The sequence below is a fragment of the Passer domesticus genome, chromosome 22 (assembly GCF_036417665.1).
Source record: "Passer domesticus isolate bPasDom1 chromosome 22, bPasDom1.hap1, whole genome shotgun sequence".
In the NCBI taxonomy this organism is placed as follows: domain Eukaryota; kingdom Metazoa; phylum Chordata; class Aves; order Passeriformes; family Passeridae; genus Passer; species Passer domesticus.
The window spans coordinates 7,449,479-7,474,394 of NC_087495.1; the positions used below are offsets into that span (position 1 = coordinate 7,449,479).

General features: G+C 51.1%; 1 protein-coding gene across 2 annotated transcripts; it reads left to right on the forward strand.

Annotated features, from left to right (window-relative positions):
• The first annotated feature begins 238 nt into the window (after positions 1-238).
• TMEM201 (transmembrane protein 201) lies at positions 239-24,916 on the forward strand. 2 transcript variants are annotated; one of them, XM_064397512.1, is made up of 11 exons: positions 239-396; positions 5,604-5,724; positions 6,222-6,416; positions 7,802-7,978; positions 8,573-8,982; positions 9,344-9,547; positions 17,637-17,854; positions 18,556-18,627; positions 19,849-20,139; positions 20,254-20,385; positions 20,808-24,916. In XM_064397512.1, the coding sequence occupies exons 1-11, from the start codon at positions 323-325 to the stop codon at positions 20,903-20,905; spliced, it is 1,992 nt and encodes a 663-aa protein (XP_064253582.1). In that variant the 5' UTR covers positions 239-322; the 3' UTR covers positions 20,906-24,916. The 2 variants fall into 2 exon arrangements, with proteins under 2 accessions (XP_064253582.1, XP_064253583.1); XM_064397513.1 differs by lacking the exons at positions 20,254-20,385; positions 20,808-24,916 and having other exon boundaries at positions 19,745-20,074.

The window sequence follows — 24,916 nt, forward strand, 5'->3', positions numbered from 1 at the left end:
CCCCGCCGTCACACACACAGCGCCGCGGCTAAATTTAGGAGAAGCGATGTCCCCCCGTGTGCGCCGGGCTCCGGGCCAGGCACGCCGGGCCAGGCACGACCTCCCCGGGCCGCCCCCGCACGGCCGGGGCAGCGCCGGGCCCGGGCCGCCCCCGCCGCCACGATCTCGGCCTTTGCGGCGCTGACTCACGGCGGCCCCGCCGCACGACTCCGGCCTCGCCGTGAGTCACGCGCCGCCCCCGCGGGCCGAGGGGCGGGCCGGGGGGCGGCCGCGCCCCTACAAAGCGGCACCGCCAGCGCCGGGGCAGCGCGGCGGCACCGGCATGGACGGGGCCGGGCTGGGCGCCGCCGCCTGCGCCGCGGCCGCGGGGCTGCTGCTCTACCGCATCGCGCGGAGGTACGGCCGGCGGGGCAGCGGGCGAGCGAGGGAAGCACGGACGGAAGGAGGGAGGGAGGGAGGAGGCGGAGGGAGGCTGGGCCATGGCGGGATGCGGCCCGCGGCGGCGGGAAGGCGCCACGCGGGGCCCGGGCCCGGCCGCTGTGGGAGCCGCGGGGCCGCTCCCGGAGCGCCCCGGCAGGGCCCGTGCCCGGCCCGGGGAGGCTGTGGGGCCGGGCCCCGCGGGGAGAGCGAGGGAGAGCGGCTGGGAGCGTTCTTGCCTGTCCCCGGGAATGGCTTTGTGTGCCCGGCTGAGCATCCCGGCGCTGGGCGCGGGGAGCGCGGCTCTGGCCCATCGCTGGTGGGCTCTGGCCCATCGCTGATGGCTCTGGCCCATCGCTGGTGGGCTCTGTCCCGTCGCTGGTGGGCTCTGTCCCGTCGCTGGTGGGCTCTGTCCCGTCGCTGGTGGGCTCTGGCCCATCGCTGGTGGCTCTGGCCCGTCGCTGATGGCCCTGGCCCGTCGCTGGTGGGCTCTGGCCCATCGCTGGCGGCTCTGGCCCATCGCTGGCGGCTCTGGCCCATCACTGATGGCCCTGGCCCGTCGCTGGTGGGCTCTGGCCCGTCGCTGATGGCCCTGGCCCATCTCTGATGGCACTGGCCCATCGCTGATGGCACTGGCCCATCGCTGGTGGGCTCTGTCCCATCGCTGGTGGGCTCTGTCCCCGTCACTGGTGGGCTCTGGCCCATCGCTGGTGGCCCTGGCCCGTCGCTGATGGCCCTGGCCCATCGCTGGTGGGCCCTGGCCCATTGCTGGTGGGCTCCGTCCCGTCACTGGTGGGCTCTGGCCCATCGCTGGTGGGCTCTGGCCCATCGCTGGTGGGCTCTGTCCCCGTCACTGGTGGGCTCTGTCCCCGTCACTGGTGGGCTCTGGCCCATCGCTGGTGGCACTGGCCCATCACTGATGGCACTGGCCCATCGCTGGTGGGCTCTGGCCCATCGCTGGTGGGCTCTGTCCCCGTCACTGGTGGGCTCTGGCCCATCGCTGGTGGGCTCTGGCCCATTGCTGGTGGCTCTGGCCCATCGCTGGTGGGCTCCGTCCCGTCACTGGTGGGCTCCGTCCCGTCACTGGTGGGCTCTGGCCCATTGCTGGTGGCTCTGGCCCATCACTGGTGGGCTCTGGCCCATCGCTGGTGGCTCTGGCCCATCGCTGGCGGCTCTGGCCCATCGCGCTCTCTCTCCCCTGCTGCTTTTCGGGCGGTTTGAAGCAGGGGAAGAGAAGATCCTGCTCCTTGGGCTGCTTGATGTGGGGTGGAGGATGGATTGCTGGGGAGCGGGTTTGTGAAATAGCAGCGCTGTTAGCACAGCGCTGGAGCTAGGGGAGATTCTGTACAAGTCACAATTATTGATTAGGGACCAGAATTCTTGCACAGAACGTTTCTGACCTTAGAACAAATTCACAGCAGTTGAAAGCCAGGTTTGAAAAGCATCAGGAGAGATGTCATGATTCAGATGTCATGAAAGGAGAAAAGCTTAATTTGACAGATTCTAATCTAGCATAGCATGAAAGGAATGTAGGGATGTGTGGAACATAAGGATTCCAGTCTCTGTAGCAGCAATAGATTTTGCAGCCTGCTCATCTATTAAGTGCTTCTATTGGAGACAAGCCAGTCCCAAGGGCTCCCTGTGTTAAGGTTCACTTCGAGCTAATGCTTTGCAAGAGAAGCATATTCCTGCATCCTCAGTGTGATGCCTAAGCTTTGCTCTGAAGCATTTGCTGTTTATTGAACCGTATCAATGATCAGTGGGACATTAGTCCATATACCAGGCTTGGCCTTTCTCTGGCATATTTAGGGTAGCCAAGAAATCCAAGTGGCCTAAGGCAATCCCAGTGAAGCAGGCAAGATTTCTTTGACCCATTTCAGGCTAGCATGCCTTTTGAGGGAGGAGAGTGGATTTGTTTTGCTCAAGTTCATCAAAAGGTCTCTGGAATGGAAAGCATTTCTTCCCAAGTCCTTGAAGACTGCTGGTAAATTCTTTCAGGTGACCTTGATAATTCTTCAAAGGTACATGTTTGTGTTTCTCAGTACTGTCCTGATACTTCCAAGTTTCTTATTCTGCCTTGGTTTAATGAATCTTCCACAGTCGTCAAGGAGGACAGCTTAATAAGGGGACAGATGTGGTATGAGACATAGATATGATGCTGCCTTTGCTTTTTGTTTATCAAGGAGATAAAAGATTTGATGTCCAGATACAGAGCCTGGGGTGGTTATCACTGAGTGTGTCCCTGCCTGAGTCCACTGGGCACCTTTTTCCTGGCTGAGAGGACACTAACTCTGGCTCTTGGCTGCTTTGTAACTTACATCACTGCACTGGAAATCTGCTCTTGTGGCTAAATCTTGTCTATAGCTGCTACTTCTGTTTTCCTTGCATTGGAAAATGGGGTTTAGCGTTGGGTCTGCCCTGACAGACCCCTCTGCTGACAGGGATGGGCGTGGGCACCAATGCTCTGTGCCACCCAGGAGTTTCCCTGGCAGGGAGCTGAGCTCTGAACCCAGGTGTGCCAACAGTGCTGTGCCAGCCTTGGTCTGTCCAGCTGCCACCAGATGTGGCTTGGTCAAAACTGACCTGTGCAAAACAGCTCCTCTTCCCCGTGTACTTTTTGTTCAAATTTGCTGGCATAGCCATCTGAATAATTGCTTTGTGATGCAGTTGTGCCAGAATGAAGACTGCTGCTTTAAATACTTCTAATGGAGAATTGGGGTTTTTTCCTAATCCTTGGTAACCCAGCAAAGAGCTGCACATCCACCAGTGTCTCTTTCAAGACTACAGAAAAGTAAACATCTTCATCTTAAAGAGGGTGGGGAATAGACGTAAATAAAAATATTTACAAATCCAGTTTATTATTGCCAGCTTTACAAGATAGACTGTTGTTCTGGCAATCCATGACAAGCATGGATTTCAGCATGACCTTAAATGTGTGTATAAATGAGAAGTGAAGAGTGCTGGGAGGGAGCCTGAGTTCCTCCTTGTGTTACATGACAGACACAAACTAGTTGCTTGCCAGTGTTTGTCAATGGGACCTGCAGAGCTGCAGCCTGATTTCTGTGAGCAAAATAAAGGAATCCAGCAGCTTGTCACAAAGGAACAGGAATTGGGAATTTGGGATTTTTTGCACCTATTTCTATGGCAACAGATTATAGGTTCACAGAAGGAAGTATTATTGCCCTTTATCCTAAATAATCCAGGACTTAGCCATTTGTTTTGCATACATTGCAAATGAAGTGCTGCTATTTAATCCTTGGTAGTACTTCCTGAGCCTTGAGAGCAAGAAATGAAATCCTGTTTGGAAAAGGATGGAAAGGCCTTGAGTACTCTGAGGATTTGGTCTCTGATTTTAGTGAGTTCTCAGGTAGGGTTTGGCACTGTTGGATTTTCCTTTGTAGCATGACTGCTTCATTCATTTCTTCACCTGTGCTTTCCACTTCTGTCATCCTCGAAATTAGTGCTGTTACCTCTGTCTCATCATGGAATTGAGAGCCTGGGGTGGTAGAGGCTGAGGGGTGCTGTGTCTTGTTTCCCTGGGTGCCAGAGGAAGGGATCGTGGCAGGTCCTGCAGAGGGTGGAGTTCAGGCTGTGCCCCAGGAGCTGCAGGGTTTGTGTGCTGCTGGTTGAAGCCTGCGTGTTGTATTTGCACAGCCTTTACACCTGTGACAGTGAGATGGATACAGCAGGTGCTGCTGTCCATCCTTCCTCTAGCTGGTTTGGCATGTGCTTGGCTTTTGGACAGTGGCAGCTCATGGATAACTCAGACTATCAGCCTAGATTTGTCTGCTTTAAACTCTGGGCTGGTTTGGTGGGGGTTCTTTTGCCTGTTAGTTTTAGCAGTAGTATTTTTAGATCAGTTGAGCCCCCTTGGCAGTGAAGAAAGTTGAGCAGGGAATATTCATTTTAAGGGAGGTGTGGGTGTTTGCATCTATTTTGAGATGAGAATCTGTCATCCTAGTAGCTCCAGCCATTTTCTTTCATCTGGCAGGGAATCCTCTGTACGTTCTGACTTTTAAGTGCTTCATTTCAAGCATACCCTCATTGTTAGTGCCTAAACAGGAGGCTCAGACATTGCTTGGGAGTTTGATGTTTTATGAACCGAGTTTCAAGGCATGGTCTATGGAAATGTCAGTGGGAAAAATGTTAATTGTGTAGATCCAGCCACAGAGGTGATGGCTGAGAGAGAAGACCCCCTTGGCTGTTTGGTTGCAGGGTGTCAGACAACATTTCTGCAGCATTCAGATGTTTCAGCAGCAGGGAACCTTCCCTGGAGCTGGGAGAAGTTGCTCTCTGCTGGGAGCACTTTGGCTACTGTTGTTTGCTCCCCTGCTCTGTGGCCCTCTCTGCTGCTGCAGTGGAGCCACTCAGATTAATTCATTGCCTGGTGGAGCTGGGCTGGTGGCAGCTGGGTCCATCTGTCTGCATAGCTGCCACAGATCCCTGGGCAGCTGCCCTGCCTTGGAACCCTTGGAAGTGTGACTGGGACTGGTCCTGACAAACCCAGACAGCTGGGCTGTGCTGCCTTGGCCTGCCAGGGAGCTCCTCTTGGGCACTGCACTGAGTTTTGGGACAAAAGCAGAGCTTCTCTAGCAGGCAGGCTCAGGGGTCGGGCCGCTGAGGTTCTTTGCTCCCACATCTGTCACAGCCTGTTTTGTGGGGCCATGTCACAGCTGTTAGTCAGTATTGGCTGTTGTTTTAACAGGATTGCTTTAGAAAACAAGGGGCTCATGGATCAAGGTCATTTATCCCTTCAGTTCTAGTGCATAAAAGCAGGGGATGCCCATTTCCTGGGTTTCTGCTGTCACAGGCAGCTCTCCTGGATCCTGACTTCCTTTTCCTGGAATCCTGTGTAGTAAGCATCAATTCTACTGCACCTTCTCATAGAATAGCACTGCTGGTTATGGAGGGGACCTGTACCCCCAGATATGCCCCTGAAAAACAGTGAAGTGGGTAAATCACAAGGTTGTTATTAACATTCTGGCATGTCCATGGCACTAAATTGTTGGGCAGAATTTATTTCTGCTTTATCATTCTGTCTTTTCATTGCTAAAAGGACTACTCCAAGTCAGAGCATTAAGCACACGGAATGGGAGGATTGGCTGTTTTCCTGCACTTCACTGCTGGAAAGCCATTGCTTTCCTGCCCATCAGCTCAGGGCTCCTGCATGTTTGTTCTCTCCCCAGGAAGAAGCCCACGCACGTGACGGTGAACTGCTGGTTCTGCAATCAGGACACGGTGGTGCCCTACGGGAACCGCAACTGCTGGGACTGCCCCAACTGCGAGCAGTACAACGGCTTCCAGGAGGTACAGGGGGCTGGGCATGTCCTGGGAGCCTGGTGCAGCTGCACTGCAGGGGAAGGGACAGCTGGCTGGCTGTGCCGAGCACCCGTGAGCTCAGCACCTCGGCTGGGAGGGAGGATGCACTGCGCTGCCCTGTGCTGACTGGAGAAGGCCAGACAATGTTCCTCTCTCGCTTTGAAGAGCAAAAGTGGCCTTGACGTGTCTCTTTAGGATGCTTATTTTACTGTGGGACAATTCTTCTCTGGTTTTGTGTTCTGTTAATTAGCAAAGCCTGTCTTGAGCTGAAATCCAGCACCACCAGCCACTTGAGATAGGTGTGCAGGACAGTGGAGAGGGGGGAAAGATTTGAAGCATTTTGTCTTTTTTTTTACTTATTTATTTTGTTACATAGGTGAATGCTAATGAAATGCAGAGGTGCTGACAGAGACTAGGGAATCTTGCTGTCAACCTAGCTTTGATTTTTTGGTTGAATGTTTGCTTTTCCCCCTGCTTTTTGTCAGAATGGAGACTACAACAAGCCCATCCCTGCCCAGTACATGGAACACCTTAACCACGTTGTGTCAGGCAGTCCAACTTTCTGTGACCCTAGCAAGCCACAGCAGTGGGTGAGCAGCCAAATTCTGCTCTGCAAGAAATGCAACAACCATCAAACCATGAAAATCAAACAGCTGGCTTCATTCTCACCAAGGGAGGAGGTAAGTGTTCAATAGGGACTGCCACCACTGGAGAATGTTTGTCCAAGGTATTCCCATCCATGCACCTGCTGTTCCTGCTCTCTTTATTCCATGCTGCAGCCTAGTAAGCAGGAGAGAACAGTTTTTCAGTGTGCTGTGGAATGATATTCCAGCAGTCTTCAGAAGCACACTGTGGCACTCCAGTGCAGAGAAGTTCAGTGATTAGTGTTGTAAATTTATCTAATTCTACTTCAAAGCTGGAATGTTTCCCTGTTTCTAGATGAGCACTGGAAACTGAGGCTTGAGCCCAAGACGTTTCTGAGATCATCTTACAACTCCAGTACTTCCCATGGCTGAGTTTATGGGACCTGAGAGGCACAACAGCCCACTGGTTAACATGAAGCCTTAATAGATATTGTTTTCCTGAGGCCCTGGCTGTGCTGTTCTGCATTTACAAGTGAAGTGGGAGAGGAATCCTGTGCAGCCACAGTTTCCCTGGTTAGGCATCTGTGCTTAGCAGGGCAAAGGGACTTTGCAGCTACAGCTACAGGATTTCCTGCTGAGCAACTTCTTGGCCTTCCATTACTTAATATGCATGGAGAATGGGATAATGGTGTTTTCTCCTTCACGGTTTTATGGCTCCCTTAAGTTTTGTGCAGAGAATTTAGTGCTGCACTCCTTGGCCTTCAACCATCATCAAGCCTGGGGGTTGGACTGTGCTGTAGTATGTGTCCATTCTCTGGCTTGCCTAATCCAGTCTGCTTTGTGTAATTATAATGAGTTTAATCAGAGGGATTCCTGGAGAACAGATTGAAATTTGATCACGCTTCATGAGAATATCTTTGGCTGGTGCCCTTTTCTCAGCTTTATTTCTAGTCCCTGCCTCTTGCCAGACCTATCCAGTTGCTCAAGTACTGCCAGGCTTTGGGCGTTCAGTGAGCTGCAGTGCCTGTGCCAGCTGAGAAACCTGGCGTTGTGTTATCCAGTGTGCTTGGGTAAGGGTGTCAGTGACAGCAGGGCTGGCTCTTCCAGGGAGGGATGAGCCTGGAGTGAAGGAGCCACAGGTATTTTGTGTCCCCTCATTTGAGCACAGGAAGAGCCATTCCAGTTACTTGTCTCACCTATGTGGAATTCATAGAATCTCAACAAAGACAGCAAAATCAGGCACGGAAATTCAACATCCTGATGTTGGGCCACAGCAGCCTTCTCCAAGGCTCTTCTTTGCCATCCCCTCTAGGACATGGAGGCTGGGTGAGCTCTGTGTGAGGCTGGCTGTATGCCTGGCCTGGCTCAGGGAGCTGTCCCTGTGAGGCTGGGGTCACACTTTGCCGCCCGTCAATAGCAAACACGACAGCTGGTGAGGCACCTGCCCTTCTCACCAATTTCCCCTGCTGTTCTCTCGCCAGGGCAAGTACGACGAGGAGATCGAGGTGTACAGGCACCACCTGGAGCAGACCTACAAGCTGTGCCGCCCGTGCCAGGCTGCTGTGGAGTACTACATCAAACACCAGAACCGGCAGCTGCGGGCGCTGCTGCTCAGCCACCACTTCAGGCGCCGGGAGACGGACAAGGGCTACACCCAGGTACGTGGGGACAGGGCAGGCAGGGCAGGGCAGGGACACAGCTCTGCGTGCCAGAATCTGCAGAAAGGGAGGCAGCAGCCGGGGCTCTCTAGCCCTGGGAGCTTGGCTGCGTGGCTGCAGTATAGAAGAGCGCAGGAGAGTTGCCATAGATGCTTCTAATGCTAGTTTGAGGTTTTCCTCTTGCTGGTGTCATTCAGCACAGTTGCCAGAAGGTAAGCTTAATGTAATAATAGAGTGGAAGGAAAATAATGGGACAGGCAGAGGAAGGGAGGTAGGAAAGCCAATTTATGAGTGCAGTGCAGGAAATTGCAGAGTACAAGGGGAAAAAAAAAAAAAAAGAACAATGGGAATTGAATTGTGACCTTCTCCTTGTTTCACTGCCTGCCTGACCTTGGCTTCTGCTCATGTCTCTGCATTGCTCCTCGCTAGTCTGCAATAATCCCATGTGGTGTCAGCCCAGTACAGAGACTTAGAAGGACTTGAGCAGAGCAGTCCAGGAAACCATACAGTCTGGAAATGTTCCATACAGCACTGTTTCAAAACCTTGCTGCAGTTCATTCAGCCTCTGACAAGGTGTTTCTCTTTCCTCTGCAGAATCTGTGTTCATCCTCCTCTTCCACTTCCATCTCCACACCAGCTCAGGTGATACTGCTGCGGTTCCTGGCCTTCCTCAGCTGTGCGTTCCTGGTTCTGATGGCCTTGTACGGGTCAGGCGACCCCTTCTCCCTCAGCACAGCTGTCCCTGCTGCTGTCCCCTCTGGCCCTGCGTCCGTGTGGAACAGGACAGGCACGAGCCCCCGTGCAGGCAGTGACAGTGGCAGTGACAGTGACAGTGGCGGTGGCAGCTCGGGGCAGGGCTGGCGGGAGCTGCTCCGCCTGCTCCCGGAGCACCTGCTGGAGAACCTGAGCGTGGCCTGGGCCTACGGCAAGAATCACCAGATGGCAGTGGCTGTGCTGGGGCTCTTCACCTGCCTGCTGGCCATGTTCCTGGCCGGGCGCATCAGGTGGGTGTGCCGGGCTTCTGCCTCACTCAGACTGCTTTGCTGGGAGCTCCCTAGTCCTGTGTTGCCTGGGTGATCCAGGGGTAAACACTTTCCAGAATGGCACATGTAGTACTGCATGCCTTGATTCATTCATTTAAGCTTGAATTACTGTGAATGAAAAGCTGCCTGTGCAGCTCTGGTAGAAAATGGAAGTGATCTGCTCAGGCACTTGCCCAGCAGCAGGCAGGGCTGCACACTCTGTGCTGTGTCAGAGGCAGTGCAGACCTGCTCAGTCGGGTACCCTCCCCCCTTCCCTCCCCTTGCTGAGGACCAAGGTGTTCCGTGGTGTCTGAACTCTTGTTTGGTGTTCTGTCCGTGGCAGGCTCCGGCGAATCGATGCGTTTGCCTCGCTCCTGTGGTTCGTGGTGATGAGCCTGCACCTGGCCGAGCGCTACCTGAAGGCGGACACGCCCAGCTGGCTGGACACGGCCAAGTTTGGCACCACGTCCCTGTGCTGCCTGGTGGGCTTCACCGCAGCCGTGGCCACGCGGAAGGCGACGGGCCAGCGGAGACCCCGGCCCCGAAGGTCAGAGCCAGAGCAGTGACGCTGGGGGAAGGAGGAAAAAGCCTTGTGAACTCTTTGCGACTGGTGCTTCTCTCTCCTCTTGTTGTTTTCCCCTCCTCTGTGTCTCTTTTTTAAAGTTAGATAAGCAGCGAAGATCTCTTCTTTCTTTTTAAAAAAATATATATATTTATATATGCATGTAATATATGTGTGTGTATATATATATATATATATATATATAAAATTTTCCCCCATCCTTGCTTACCACTGTGCTAGCTGCTCGGAGCATTTCCACTGCTAGCCATGGAAGCTACTCGTGCTGCCTCCATTCTCCCTTCCTCCTGCATCCTACGTCAGCAGTACAAATGTCCAGTTTCCCCAGAGTCAGCTCTTCCAGCAGCTGCCTCACAAACTGCTCCATAAATGCAGCCTCCTCCCCGTTCTGCTCCTCCAGCCAAAGAGATTCTGGCTCCTCCTGTCCTCCTGGTTCTTCTCACTGCCTCTCCATCCTTAGCCACTCACAGAGGAACCCTCTGCCCTGATCCACCATGGGGCCCGGGCCACCTTCACTTTCCTAATGGTGCTGGTCATTTTAATTTGGAACTGATGGGAAGTTTCCTCTGAATTTGGAGTCCTTGTTAACACGTGCTGTGGTGCCCAGGCGTGCAAGGAGGGGACCACACAGAGACCAATACCTGGTTCTTCTTGCCTTCCACTGTGTAGCATCACTTACCTGCACCCTCTCTCGCCCTTCTCCTGGCTTCCGTTTCAAATGGAGAAGTGTCCTTAAGTGCTTTTGACTGAAACTTCAGTTATTTATTCAAAAAGGTGCTTTAAAAAGTCATGTAGCTCAGGGTGTCTTAATACCTGAACATATGCAGCTGTTTGAAGTTAAATTTTCAGATCTACCAGTGGTTGTTGCTTTCAATGCCAGTTTTCTTTGGGTTTTTTTACCCACCTGCTCCCCAAGCAACATCTGTGTATAAAAGCACAACTGGATAAAATGCCTCTGTTCCTCCACTCCTATAGCCTTACAAAGAAGCATGGGACTGACAGGCTCGTGCTGTGGTGTCTGGCCAGCTTTCATTGCACCTCACTGCTCGGTCAGTGTTCATTGCTGAGAACACAGACTGGAAAGGGTGGGAGCTCTGCTCTGGGACTGCATGGCAACAGAGATGGGTGTCTGGGTTACTTGCAGGGGTTCTTTTGGCAGTCTGGCATTGTGCTAATACTGCTGAGAAAAGGGTCTGGAAATTGTGACTTGGAGTTGAGTGCCTGGCACTCCTCTGCTGAAAGCTGGGTATTACTGTGTGGGGAGGAAGGAGCTTCCAGCTGTTTGAGTTTTTTAGGATTAACTTGTTGGGACCTCTTAGGATAAGCAGTCTGATTATCCTGCACGGTTGTTTGAAAGGCACTCCACTGAGTTTCTCATATGGACTTTGGTTTTTCAGGAGGAAATAGCACTTTTACAGAAGATGTGCTATTTTCTTCTGTTCAGAATAGCACAGTGGAACTCACCACCCTAATAGTCTGATATAAGTTAATTTGGTCTAGTGATCTTCCAGTGTATAAACTGTAAAATAACCTGAGTGGAGCCCTCACTGTGAAGTATCTGCAATTCCTGCTGAAAAATGCAGACACTACTGTGTGCTGCAGGTGCTGGTGAAATTAGAGGAGCTTTTTAAAAGGAAACAAAAAAGCTATTTCCTAGCTGTCCATACTCGCCATTCCTCGAGCTGCTGTTCATTGTGAAAGCATAAAGGTAGCTCTGCCAGAAGCTCTGAAATTTGTTAACAATGAGCCAGACTGAGTCATGGGAAGGTGCAGCTCCTGGCTGTGGGCCTGTGACTTAGCAAGGCCACACGGACCTGCTGCCCACCTGGGCTCTGCTCTGGAATCCTTTTCTGGTGCCTTCAGAGAACTGCAATTTCCACCTCCAAGCTCCCAGAACCTGGCTCCATTCTGGTGCTTGTGAATGATGCTGAGGGTTGTTTACTTACTTACCCACAGGAGGAATCCAGCACCTGCAAGTCTGGTTCCATCTTCCACGTTCCCATCACTCATCATTCCTGACCCAAAACATTTGTCTTTCAGCTCACAGGCATGGTAGACCTTGGTGGCCATTAAGTGAAATAAGGCGTCTGGATTTTTTTTTTTTGTTTCCTCCCTTCTTCCTGCTTCAGGACTTCCAAATTTTCCTCATAAAGTACATGTAAGAGAAGACTTTTATCTGTGATTGTCTTCTGCACTTACCTGTACAGTTTGGATTGAAAGTTCCTCTTGCTGTTCTCCTGTGAGATGTGTCCAAGGAATGAGAGCAATCTCATGTTTGAAGGATTTACTGAGAAGGCTCAAAGGAGGGGTATGAGAAGCTGACAAACTCAGTGGGAATGGTCATGGTAATGTCATGCCTGATTTCTGTCAGCAATGCCCTTTTACTAATAAGAATGAAATGTATCTGTCCAAATTCTCTTGCCCAGTAGTAAGGAAACTCTCAGTGGCAGCTTCTAAAGATGGCTGGCAGCCTCTCCAGATGTTTTTTTTTCAGGAGCTGAAAGCCAAGGCTGTGTTAAGCTCCACTGTGTCCTGTTTCCTACCATCTCCTATCTCCTCTATGTATCTGTTTTCCTCCCTTTTTAGGAGCACTTTGGTTTTTTCTTTCAGTTTAAACTTGACTCATCCTCAAGCTCCCTGGGGTCAGGCACCTTTTGTGATGTTTTGCTCTTAAATGTTCAGTTGGTTTACCATGCCTGTTCTTTTCTCTGGTTGTCTTTTTCCCTGTGCAGTGCTGGGATGGGATGGGGAGGGTGCTCACTAAATGCTGGGAACAGGCAGTTGCTAGAACTGTGGGAAGGAGAGGATTTACACTGTGAAGCCTGATTAATCCTGTTGAGGAATGTTTTAGCTGTTTGCACAGCAAGTGCAAATCTATACTGAGTTGAAAGTCCTTTAATGTGGGAGATATGTTAACTGCAAGTGACATCCGTTTGTCTTCACTTATGCAGATTAATACAAATGAAGTATATTTACTACTTGCACTAATTTATATGTCAGAACATCAGAAAGCTACTCTGTTTTATGGCCAAGCTGTACAACTGATCTCTGTGGTGCTTTGTTCACAACTTACAGTTGAAGAACTTTTGTGCTTGTAATTGGGAAAATTTCAAAGGTGAAACAGAATAACAAAGTACATATTGAAGTGGGGTTCATTTAATGCCAAAGAAGCTTTTGTTTTTGCTCAGGTGTCAGCTTTTTTCCCCCACTTGTTGATGCCTCAGCATGTCTGTGCTGCTGCTTCTGAAAACAACAACCACCTCAGAGCCTCAGAACCAAACTTGCAGCAATTGAATTTTGGTGTTTTAGAGACTCTGATGCTGACAGCCTCCTTTCTTTCTCCTTGTCTCACATGCTTTTTGTGATGGTGGAGGTGATGGATCTCTAGGGGTAAGGGAAGAAAGGAGGAGAAGGGTGGGCTTTGTCCAGAGGTGTTCTGATTTATAAACTGTAGCATTCAGTCTGTACCAGTTGTGTCTCAGACAACGAGCCCTGCAGAGAAGTTGTAACATAGCACTATTCTACTGTTGATTGTGGGAAAAAAAATAGTCAAACCACTACTGCCTTTGCTGAGGCTGTTCTTGCCACACCAGATTCCAAAGCCAGATAGGCTGTTCAGACACTGCCATGCCACAGGCTCTGTATGGAAGGTGCTTTGCATTTTTCACTCAGCAGTTAGATATTCTGTCATCTAGCTGTGGATATCTGAGTACATCATCTGACTGCATGATTGCTTGCCCCACAGTGAGTCCAGCAGGAGGAAATGTGTGTTTTGGTGCACAGTGGTGCTGTCCTGTGCAGCTGAGGTGCTATTTTCTGTGACACGTTTTCTTCTGCTGGGTGGGATAAGAGCTAACAAAGGCTTGGTAACTAACAACCACAGCTGACACAAAATCATCCAGAACCACTTGGTCACTGCTTTGGGCTTCTTGTTTTCCCTCTGCTGGGCTCTTACTTCAGGCCACAGAGGAGCCCATGGTGGTCTCCAGGTGCAGTTTTGTGGCCTGAGGATTCTCTCAGCTATGCAGACCAGAGCATGTGAATATCTTAACAATATTAGAGGCTTTTAGCCCCAAAGCCCCTAATTCAAAAGGTGCTGCTTTTTCATACTAACCATGTGTCTGGACCAGGGGATGGTAACAGCAGAACAGAGCTGAGGTGCTGAGGGATTGTTAGTGGGTTTGTGTGTCACTTGAAATCAAATCTGCTCCATCCCCAAGTGCCTGGCCTGGCCCTGAGTGGCCATGGCTCATGTGCCAGCTCAAAATCTTGTACCCTGCTGAGCAGAGCCAGATTTATAAAGGGGCCAGTGTGGGTTCATGAAGTGCCTTTCCCTGGACAAGATTTGGGACAACACTGTGTTGCTTTGCTTGGTGGCACATGGCTGCAGCAGTGCCCATGTGTCTGCCAGGCCAGCGCTTCTGTCCTTCCTGTGCCACCACTGAGCGTGGCAGGGCACGGGAGGACACGTGGGCTAACATTTCTGAGCAACTCTGCAGGCTCTGCAGGGAGAGCCCAGGGGCAGCAGCCACGTCAGCATCTCTGCTGCTGCTGCTTCTCTTCTTCCTGAGGCCCTCAGTGACATCAGTGCATGCAAACTGAGCTTTTGTGGCCCTTTACCATTCTCAATACTCTGTATTTCTATCCAGTTCTTTCCCTTCTCTCAACTCCTCCTTTCCTACATCCATGCTTTGCATGCCCTCGTGAGCTTGGGTGTGTCAAAGGGTGAGAACATGTGGGAATATAAAATGGTGTAGTGGCTTATTATTTTGGCTTTATGAATATTTTTCAAGTGCGCTGAAATTATGTGAAGCTAATAATCATGCTTAGATACTATAGGAAGTATGTATTGATGTAATGTGAACAAAGTATTTATGCTCTTATAAAAATTAATATAATTAATAGCAAGATAATTGCTCCAGACTGACTGCACTCATGAAGGGTGAAGGGAGCTGTGCTCTATGGCTTTGCTTTGGTTTTCAGAGATGCTATGGAAATTGTGTGCTGTCACACAAATACAACCTGCCAGTTCCTTCCAGGTGTGCTGTCACCTGCAGGGACACTTGGCTCTTGGAGCCATGGCAGGTGCTCTCCAGGAAAGGGACAGTGCTCAGTCCTGAAGTCATCCCCTGTAGAGCCTCGTTTGGGACCAAAGCTCTTGAGTGCACAGGCAGGAGAGGTGCCCTGGACATTTCTGGCATGCCAGCAAGTCTGGATTTGTGCAGGCATAGGATGTGCATGTGCACACACACCTCCCCACTTTGTGCCACCAGCTGGGGGGAAAGGCACAGTTGATGCCAAGCATCTGTGCTCTAGAAGGTCTTAGTGCAGCTCTAATTCAGCCCTCCTTTTTCATCCAAAACAGGACAACAGGCAAGAGACAAGAATTCTTACTCTTGGCAGCTGGAGTTTATAGCTCTCTAAGCCACATATCAAAATATTGATGTGTCTGAGAGCTGTGCCCATTTTAGCACTACTCTCCCTTGTCCTTGTGCCTGTTTTTTGTTCCTTACTGCTCTTCACTCGTGGTTCTGTGAATTGGACAGGAGGCTGTGGCCCTGAGTGGGGAGGTGCAGCAGAGCAGTGTCAGGGCACAGTGTGCTGTTCTGGGGTGACAGGGACCTGTTCTGCACCCCGGGGAGAGAAGTACCCTGCTGTACAAAGATAGCTCAGTTCTGAGGGGACACTGAGTCCAGAGGAAATACTTCACCCCCTGGCTGGCACTTGGCTCCCCAGGGCTGGCACATCCCCACGCTGCCTGCCTGTGACTGCAGCTCACCTTCCTCTTCGTGGGCTGAATTGTCTGGTGCAGGAGTGGGTCCATCTGCAGCCTGGCCTGCCCCGTGCCCGCCCGTGTCTCTCTCTGCCCCAGGCTGATGCAGCACCTCTGGTAAAATGTGAATTAGAAAGGCACACAGCCGTGGTGTGTCTGTGGATGACAGGGAGTGTTGGGACAGAGCAGGGGAGGTGTTCCTTCAGGACCGTGTACAGTCCCATACCATGTAATACCCTCCTTTAACCTTCTATTTATTTATTTTTAAAGTATCTGTGTAGCAGAGTTGTGCCCGACTGTCTAGTAACGTTGTGATCATTGTAAACACTAATTAAGATACCCAACTTTTGATGTTCACAATATCAAGTTCTGAAATAAACGGCTTCCGGGCCTTGACTATTTCCACAAACTGTCTGACTCCAGAGCCTTTTTTTCCTTCTTTTTTTAAATGTTGCTTTTTTGACTGTTGCCAGAGCCACTTTTACCATGTGACAGATGGCTGGGAGCAAAGGCACAGCTGCAGTGCTCCATCCCAGGGCTGTGGTGGGGTTGCTTCCTGCCTTTTGATCCTCTTGATCTCCTCACCTTTTTTCAATCTGCTTCTGGAAGAAGTTTTAGTTCAGCTGCCCATTCTCAGGCATGAAGCACATTCCCATGAGAGCTTTTAGCAGCATCAAGCCCTCTTGACATGGCAGTGGCAAACACTAAAGAGTGCAGAGAACAGAATTTTGCACACTTAGCAGGAATTTGTTAGAGCAGATCAGTGTTTAGGACACACTTTGGTCAGAATTCAGTCCTAAGGCATTAATAAGCTGTACTTAAAATCCTTCAGCTCCTCTTTGCTAATTCCTTTTCTGGATGGCTCAAGACAAATGATTCTTCACTGCCCTGAGGATCTGGCTGCACTCACTGGGTGAGGTTGAGCAGTGGGGCTGTTGAGCAGAGCCATTGGAAGCCTGATCCAAAACAGTTACAGTCCCAGGACTGTGGTTATGAGTGATAAATGACTGTAATAGCTTCCAGCCCATTAAAGAAAGACTTCCAAAGCAAATAAACCAGTTAAGCTGTTTTCTGCTGCAGCAAGGAGTTGTGTAAAGTTGTGTCCTTTGGCCCAAAGGCACAGAAGGTGCAAAGTTAGGACAAAAGAGCCATGTTGCTCACAGGTTTGGCCCTCCACAGCCATGGCACAGTGAGGGGTAGGTATCTCTCTTTCTCCTATGATTCATATCAGCCCTGAGCTGCACTTCTAATTCCCTTTCCCATTCATTTCCTGTCACAAAGCTGAGCTGGGCACATCCATCTGTGTGTGTGGTGGGCAGATGTGTGTGGGGGTGCTCTGAGGCTCCCCATGGTGCAGAGCAGGACCCCCTTCACAGGTCCTCTGGAACCTGGAGAGGTTGGGCTGCAAGACCAGCACACCCCTGGCTGCTGTGAGAGGCAGCTCCTGCAGCAGCACCTGCTTGGCTCACGTGTTCAGCCTCCTTAAGCTGGTCAGGATTGGTGGTGGCTGCCTCCTGCTAGCAGATAAGGAGTTTATAAGATACTTTAAATTGTAATCTTCACTCTAGAGTTAGCATGGCATGACATTGCTGCACCACCTCTTTCATCTCCAGGGCAGAATGACACGTGCATAAACCACCCCACAGTGCAAGGCTGAGATTTTCTTCACCCCCTGATTTACTCCTGGCTTTCCTCTGACAGAAGAAAAGCCATGTAACCATGTTGCTGCTCTCATCTGTCTCTGTTTCCATCACAAGTGAGATTAAGCCTCCAGCTATTGTATCTGCAAAGTCAGATATCTCAGTTCAAAAACATGTGCACTTCATTCTCAGTTCTTCATCATGATTTATTTGACAGTTCTATTACCAGTTTCTAACTAAAAAAATCTTACAGAGGAACAGAGATTCTGGTTCATATTCTAGACTTTCTTTCACGTATTTTCATTCAATTGTTAAAAATAATACAAAATTCCTGTATTTTAACATCTGGACTTCTTAAAGCATTCTCTGGGTAATTTTCTCATCCAGGGTATTTTCACTAGCATTCCTAAACTGTTCTAGCCTCTTTTCCACCCTGTATTGTGGGAAAGGTTGGTGCACAATAATTTAAGTAAGGTTGGGCAGTTCTTTTCCCAAAGTGTAGAAACATTCCCCTAAAACTTCAGCACTCCTGCACTGAAAAGCTAGTCCAAACCTGGTAACAAAACAAGTGTTCTGCAAGCATGAGAGAGGCAGCTGCTGGGATTTCTCACTGCTAAGTGTGTGTCCTGCGTGTCCTTTGCAGGTACCTCTCTGGGGACTCCATTACTGTCTTTCCCAGCAGCCCTGGCCCAGCCTTCCCTTCACCTGCCACGTCTCTGTTTGTCCCAACACCACCCAGTATCCTGCACCTGACAAACCAGCAGCTCTTCAGGTCCCCACGCAGAGCTGCCTCGTCCTCTCTTCCCGGGCGGCTCAACAGGGCCCTCTCCCTGGGCACCATCCCCTCGCTGGCCCGGGCAGGTGAGTGGGGCTGCATGCTGCAGAGGAAATGGGCTGGGAGGGATCCAGGTGAGTGCTGGGCTGGCTAGAGGGAGGGAGGTGCAGTGCTGCAGAGGAAATGGGCTGGGAGGGATCCAGGTGAGTGCAGGGCTGGCCAGAGGGAGGGGAACTGCAGTGGTGCAGGAGGAAATGGGCTGGGAGGGATGCAGGTGAGTGCTGGGCTGGCCCAGAGGGAGGGAGCTGCAGTGCTGCAGAGGAAATGGGCTGGGAGGGATGCAGGTGAGTGCTGGGCTGGCCAGAGGGAGGGAGCTGCAGTGGTGCAGGAGAAAATGGGCTGGGAGGGATCCAGGTGAGTGCAGGGCTGGCCCAGAGGGAGGGAGCTGCAGTGGTACAGGAGAAAATGGGCTGGGAGGGATCCAGGTGAGTGCTGGGCTGGCCAGAGGGAGGGAGGTGCAGTGCTTCATGTGGAAATGGGCTGGGAGGGATCCAGGTGAGTGCTGGGCTGGCCAGAGGGAGGGAGCTGCAGTGCTTCATGTGGAAATGGGCTGGGAGGGATCCAGGTGAGTGCTGGGCTGGCCAGAGGGAATGGCACTGCATCCACACATTCTGGTCCTATTCAGGGATGGCTGCTCCTGTGTATAGGGCAGTATGCAGCCATTAGGGTTTGGGGTTTGGCAGCAGCTGAGCCAGCTGGGTTCAAATTGTTTCCTTTTTGCTTTTAGATTCTGGCTACTTGTTCAGTGGAAGCCGGCCGGCCTCGCAGTCATCCCAGTCCAAGGAATCCCCAACATCAGGTACTGCTCCAGGCCTTGCAGAGCAGCAGGCTTTGCAGGATTTGCACTGAGTGGGTTGAAACACGTGGTCTGGTTGAATTCTTTCCTCCCTGCTCGCATTCCAGTGAAAATGTCCATTTTGCTGCTAGAAATGCTGCAGGGAGAGTCCCGGCTAGAAGTGTTAAAATCAGGTGCTGTGTGCATTGGATGTTCTTCCTTGGAGAGCTCAGGGTGGCATCACTGAGGCAAAACCAGGAGCCCTTTGCTGGTTAGAGCAAGTTGAGCCTGCTTGGGCAGGAGGCTTCAGCTGCTTCCAGGGCAGCTCTTTTGTAGCTTTCCCAGCAGGGTGCAGCAGTTGCTGTGTGGCTGCTCCGTGACCTGTCTGTTGCCCTCCTGGCCCAGACGGTCCCTGGGCTGATTGTGCTGCTGCAGAGGCACAAACACCCCGGGTTTTGCAAGCCTCCTGCTCCCAGTGCAGCTCCTGAGCAGCTCTGAGGGACCTGCCAGAACAGTTCATTCACCTGCAAAATGCGTTGTGCAGGCTCTCCTGGATGGGCACAGCTGAGCAGACAAAGCTCACCAGGCTCCTGATAACCTGACTCCCGAGCCATTCCTGAGTGTGCTAGAGTACCTGTGGGATTTCTCTGCGTTTTGCAGTGTGGGGACTCAAATAAATAATGAATTTTAGTACAAGACACATTGGTGGACAGCTGGAACTCCCAGTCCTTTTCCTTGTAGTACTGTTAAAGAAAGCTGTGCCTGTTGCAGCAGGATGCAGAACTGTGCCAGTTGCAGCAGGATGCAGAACTGTGCCTGTTGCAGCAGGATGCTAACCCAGTGGTTTTGTCTGTGGGGTGTTATTACCAAAGGGATACTGGGGACAGCTAAAGGTGATACAGAAGGTATGAAGAAGACACTTGATTATTAGAAATCTACAGTTTTTATAGAAACAATGGTGGATTTAAGATTTGATTGGCCTTTAGGACTCTTCTCTCACACTCTGGAGAGCCATATCTCTAAACAATGATTACAGAAAAAGAGATAATAATTTTGAATTCTTTCACGTTTCTCTTAAGAACTCTGGCAGAGCCGTGTCTCCCGTCAGAGGCTGTGCAGTCACGGCGTGTTTGTGTTGCAGAGCCGCTGTCCCTGCTGGCGGGCAGCCGTGCCCCGTCCCGCCTGCCGTCCCCAGCGCCCTCGGTGGCCGGCTCGGTGACCTCCAGCTCGGTGTTTGTGTTGCAGAGCCGCTGTCCCTGCTGGCGGGCAGCCGTGCCCCGTCCCGCCTGCCGTCCCCAGCACCCTCGGTGGCCGGCTCGGTGACCTCCAGCTCGGGCTCGCTGCGCCTCCGCCGCCCGCTCATCAGCCCCGCGCGCCTCAACCTGCAGGGCCAGAAGCTGCTGCTGTTCCCGGCGCAGGGCGAGGCGCTGCCGACGCCGAGCGGCTCCGAGGAGCACACCCAGCCCGACAGCAACGCCTTCCCCCCGGAGCTGCCCGGCTGCCCCGGGAAGCGCCTGGCGGAGCGCGGCGCGCCCGGTACGGCAGCGCCGGCTGCACTGGTGGCTGGGGAGCACAGCCCTGCAGCCACTGCGGGTGGGCAACTGCAGGAGAAACTGCGTGGTGAATTCTCCTGTCTTTCTCTCCTTGCAGATATGAGGTCGGCTGTGGAAGGGGGGAGCATTTGCAGCGATAATTCCGTCAAAAAGGAGGATCACTCGTCACACTCGTCTACCTGCGTGGTAGACACAACTACCAAAGGGGAAGATTTGGCAGGCTGGAGAGGTGAGTGCAGGTCTGGTGACTGCTTCATGCACGTGTGAGCATTTCTGTGAGGGTAGCTGAGATTTTTCCTGGAAATCAAGTTAATAAGTAGTTGCAAAATGGACCTTGTGCCTGTGATTCTGAGATCTTAACAAAGCTGTTCCTGTTCTTTGGACTGTCTGAAGAGCACTGACAAAGTGCTGAACCGAGACAGAAGAAGAGGGTTGGGGATGCAGGTGTCAAGAGCATGAGATGAGATGAAAATAGAGCCAAAAGAGAGCAGTGGAATCTTTCCTGACAGGAAAAGTGCTTCAGCAATTTCTGCTTGTGCTGAAACACTGGCAAGAGAGAAACAGTACAACATATGTTCACTTCTACTTATCAGTTCTTTAACATCTCTTTTTGCTGTTCCTTTTTCCTCTGTGTTCTCCCCTTCTGCCAAGGTCGCTTTGGTACCTCTGCCCTCCGGGGCCTGCTGGCTGTGAGCCTGACCCTCAATGCTGTCTTCACATCAGCCTATGTGTACAGGAGCCTGCGCTGACTTGTGCCAACACTCCCTTTCTCTCTGGCTCCTGGTCCTGAGGAGATGAGAGCAACTCAACCATGGCTCCCTGGCCAAGGCCGTGCCACCGGTGCATGCTGTTCATTACAAAACTGCTGTACACTCAGCTGGCATGAAAAGGAACCTGGGCAGCTGCTGCCATCACTTCCAGGTGGAACATACCCAGGACTGTCCCTGGAGATGGCAGGCAGCATTCCCAGCTCCAGCTCCAAGCAGGAGGCCAGTCCAAAGGCCCACACACTTCCTTTCAAAAGAACTGACCTGAGACACAAGCCTGAAAATGTGTGAGCTGCGTTTTTAGGAACCTACCCCCAGCTCTTCTTTCTGACCTTGACCTCGTGCTGATGGTGCTGGTAAAATGGGGAGAATTACAACAAACGAGCTGAAGAAGAGGGATGGCTTAGTAGCTGCTGCTGGGCTTTGGCTACTGTACCAGCATCCCCGGGCTCTGCTCAGTGGTTCCTCTTCTCTCTTCTCTCTGGCATTCTCCTCTAAATTGTCAGTGAACTTTCTTTATTTGCCTTAAGCTTGCCTAAGCACATGGGTGACCTTGGCTGCTCTGTCATGTTCTTGCATCTTAGATGTCCTTGTGCTTCCAGCTGGACCTGGCCCTGGGGCTGCCCTCACCAGTTCCACTCTGGCCCTGTGTGTGCTGGTTCTCAGCCCATGTGTGCCTGTGTCCAGCCAGCTGTGTGGCTGCAGGGCTGCACAGCCCCCGGACAGACACCCTGTGCTGCCTGCATCAGAGCCTGGAAGCCCCTGCTTTGCTTTGCCAGCAGGCATTAACTGTGTTACTCTGAAGTGGCTAAAAAGAAAGGGTCCCTCTGTGATTTGCACCACAAAGGGCTTCAGCTCACAGCTCTGCTGGAGCTCTCACCGAAGCAGTGAGTGGCAGAGCCTGTTCTTGCTGTAAATCGCACAAATCCGTTCTGTTTGGGGTAGGTGAGGAGCTGTCTGATTGTATACATCTATCCAGGAACCTGACACCTCCGTCTGACCTTGGGATTTGCTAAGTAACTGTTTAAGACATTTCTTGCGTAGTAAAATTCCCAGGTGCTCTCAGTGAGAAATGCCAAACCTGCTTCTGGACAATTCAGACTTCTGGATAGATTCTTCTTTTCTAGCCCAAGAAAGCAGTAGATTTTGAAAAGCAGTTTGCAATTTGGGTATTTCTGCTTTTGGGTGAGTCTTCAGCATTGCTTAGAGTTCAGGGGCCACTTAGAATACTGTGCTGAACACTCAGAATCATTTAGTGCATCTTAGGGGAAAAAAAGAAATCCTGATCTTGATGTTTTGGTTCCCAAAAACCAAGTGCAGAGAGAAGATTGCCAGTGTGTGAAAAGTACCTGGTGAGAAGAGAGCTGGCTGGCATTAGCTGTGTATTTCCTGAAGCAGGACTCAGATCTATTAAGAGTTTTTCTGTTGTCTCTTCCTTTGGGCTCCTTTACCTCAGATTTCACTCCCCCAGCCCACTGCCCTGTGTTTGCATCCTGGATTGGTGATTACTGTGTCCTTCCCTCCCTTCCAGTTGGCTGCTGTTCCTCTCTTGTGTTCCTGCATGTGCACAGAGCAAGGTGTATCTGCTGCTGGCCATTCTCTGAACCTGGACCCCACCTGCAGTGATGATCACCCTTCCTTTCACTTTGTTGTTTATTTTTTATTGCATGTTTTAGTTGAGCCCCTCCCCAGCCTCTCTTGGCAGACCATGGGAGCCCTAGCCAGACTGATCAGCGTGACAGCGTCAATGGGGCTTTGCTGCTGCTGATTCAAGCACTGAAAAGCTGAGTGTCTCTGTGTTCTCCAACTCTCCCTGCATGGTTTGAGCTGCCCTCTTCTCCAGCTGCTGCTGCTGCCCTGGCTGAGGGTGAGACTGGTCCCTGCTGTGCCTCTCAGGGCACAGGAAGGGTTGCTCCTGACTCTGCATCCCCCTCCTCGGAGAGCTGTGCAGGCTGCACCTCCTGCACAAAGCCCCAGGAGAGACCTGCAGCACACAGCCGTGCTGCAGATGGATGATGAGTTCTTTGTAACTTGCATGAATTGTTCCTTGTAGCCAAACCGGACCCATAACCTTGTTGTAAAGAGATTTTTGTCCCCTTTATGGACTTTGCACGCTCACCCGAGCACGTGTACAGGCAGGATGATGGCAGAGCAGCTGCCAAGCTTCTCTTTAAGCCTGTGCTCTGTGGGTTCCACGGTGTTCTGGTGCAGTGTGGGACACCCCATTCACAGACCCTGGTCCTACCCAGAGGCCTCCTACACAGACAAGCTGCCAGAAGGTGCCGTGGCTTTGCTTGTCCCTGTCACCCAGCAGATGTGCACTGTGACCTCGTGTATGCAAACCTCCCACTCTCACCTCCCAGCCTGCGCTGAGTTTCACCTCCACACTCGAGCAGATTGCAATACCAACCTTCTCCTCCTGTCCAGGAGCTGCAGCACCTCCACACCCCTCCCGGAGCAGGAGCCCTGTCACCTTCACTGCACTTCTGTGGCTGCTCACTCAGACTGTTCTTGGAAGGGGTTTGGTGACCTTGTCCAAAGCAATAGAGAGACTTTGGCGTTCCTTACCGAAGAGGGAAGTTTTCATTCTGGTGCTAGAACTCTCTCCCGTGGTGCTCTCACGGTTGTGAAGCCTTTGCTTGAGGCGCACACGAGCGCGTGTGGGTGTGAGTGTGTGTGCGCGTGCAGATGTGCAAAAACATTTGCAAGGTTTCTTCATTTCAAAGACCTGAGCCCGTGTTTGTCTTTCTATTGTTGGCCTTAATCTAGCTCGTAGATACTGTGTCTATCTTGCTGCTCTTTTCTGTACAGAGCTGGTTTGGAGGAAGCAGGAGTTTATCTGGTCCCCTGTAAAAATACCTGTGACTGATGATGTTGATCTTCATACAGTATTGTTCAGGGGGGAGATTTTATTTTTCTAATACTTTTCCTACTGTAAAAACTGTTGGAGTGTATGGAGTGGGAAAGATCTTTACAAAGTGGCCTGATAAAGATCTGAACGTGACTTACTAATACCAACAATTAATGATCAGGTCGAGTATAAATGAGATTTATTTACAGACCTTTTCCATCTCCTACTTTCCATTGAAAATGTCCAGGTACTTTTTGTTTGGCTATGGGCTTGTTAGGCATGTTCTGAGACCTTGCAGATACTTTAGATGATTTTGCTGTTCTGAATGAGAAAGAATTTGTATTTTGGAGTCTGGTTCCAGTTCCGCAGTCTGGGGAGTTTGGCAGATGTCACAAATATTAAGCACATATCTATTTGATGGGATAGAGGGAGTGGTTAGAACGAGTTGCTGGTTTCTGAAGTTTATCATACCTTTTAACATAAAATCTTAGAGATTAAATTGGTCACTAGGGGGGGAAAAACTCATTGCTGGCATATGTAGGCCAGATTCCCTGAATTTTAGGCTGTTTGTTCAAGCAAAAGATGAGGCCTGTGAATGTTTGATTCCCACTGCCTCTCCGTGGGTGCTGGGAACATCTGTGAATCCCTGCTGAACTGGCTGGGTTCCTTGTAACAGGGCAGCTGGACTGAAGGGCTTCTCTTGCCTGTGGATGCTGCTATATTTTTTTTCTTCCAAGCACCATTCCTGGAAATAACAATGGTCTTAACCTCTCTGGCAGACATTTGTTAAAAGGCTAGAATGGGCCAATTTGGCCCATCCTTTTTTTCCTTTTTTTTTTTAGATATATGTTGCATCCAGAAATTATCATCACTGTGTTCTGGGGTGGGGTAAGGTACAGAGTATTTTTAGATTGAATGGGTATCTGGAGAGGGTGAGGAGGACAATTTCAAGTCCTAAACCTTATTTCCTGTGAAAGAAAGACTGTATGTTATGTGTGTGTTCTTTGGGGAGCTCTGTCACTGTACAGTTTAGTCAAACATGCTCCAAGGAAGGAGAAGCTGTTCCTCGGAGGTTTTTAGTTCATGCTTTGTGTTTAAAGAGGAATATTTTTCTTTAAAAAATAAAACCGGGTAAGTTTTCA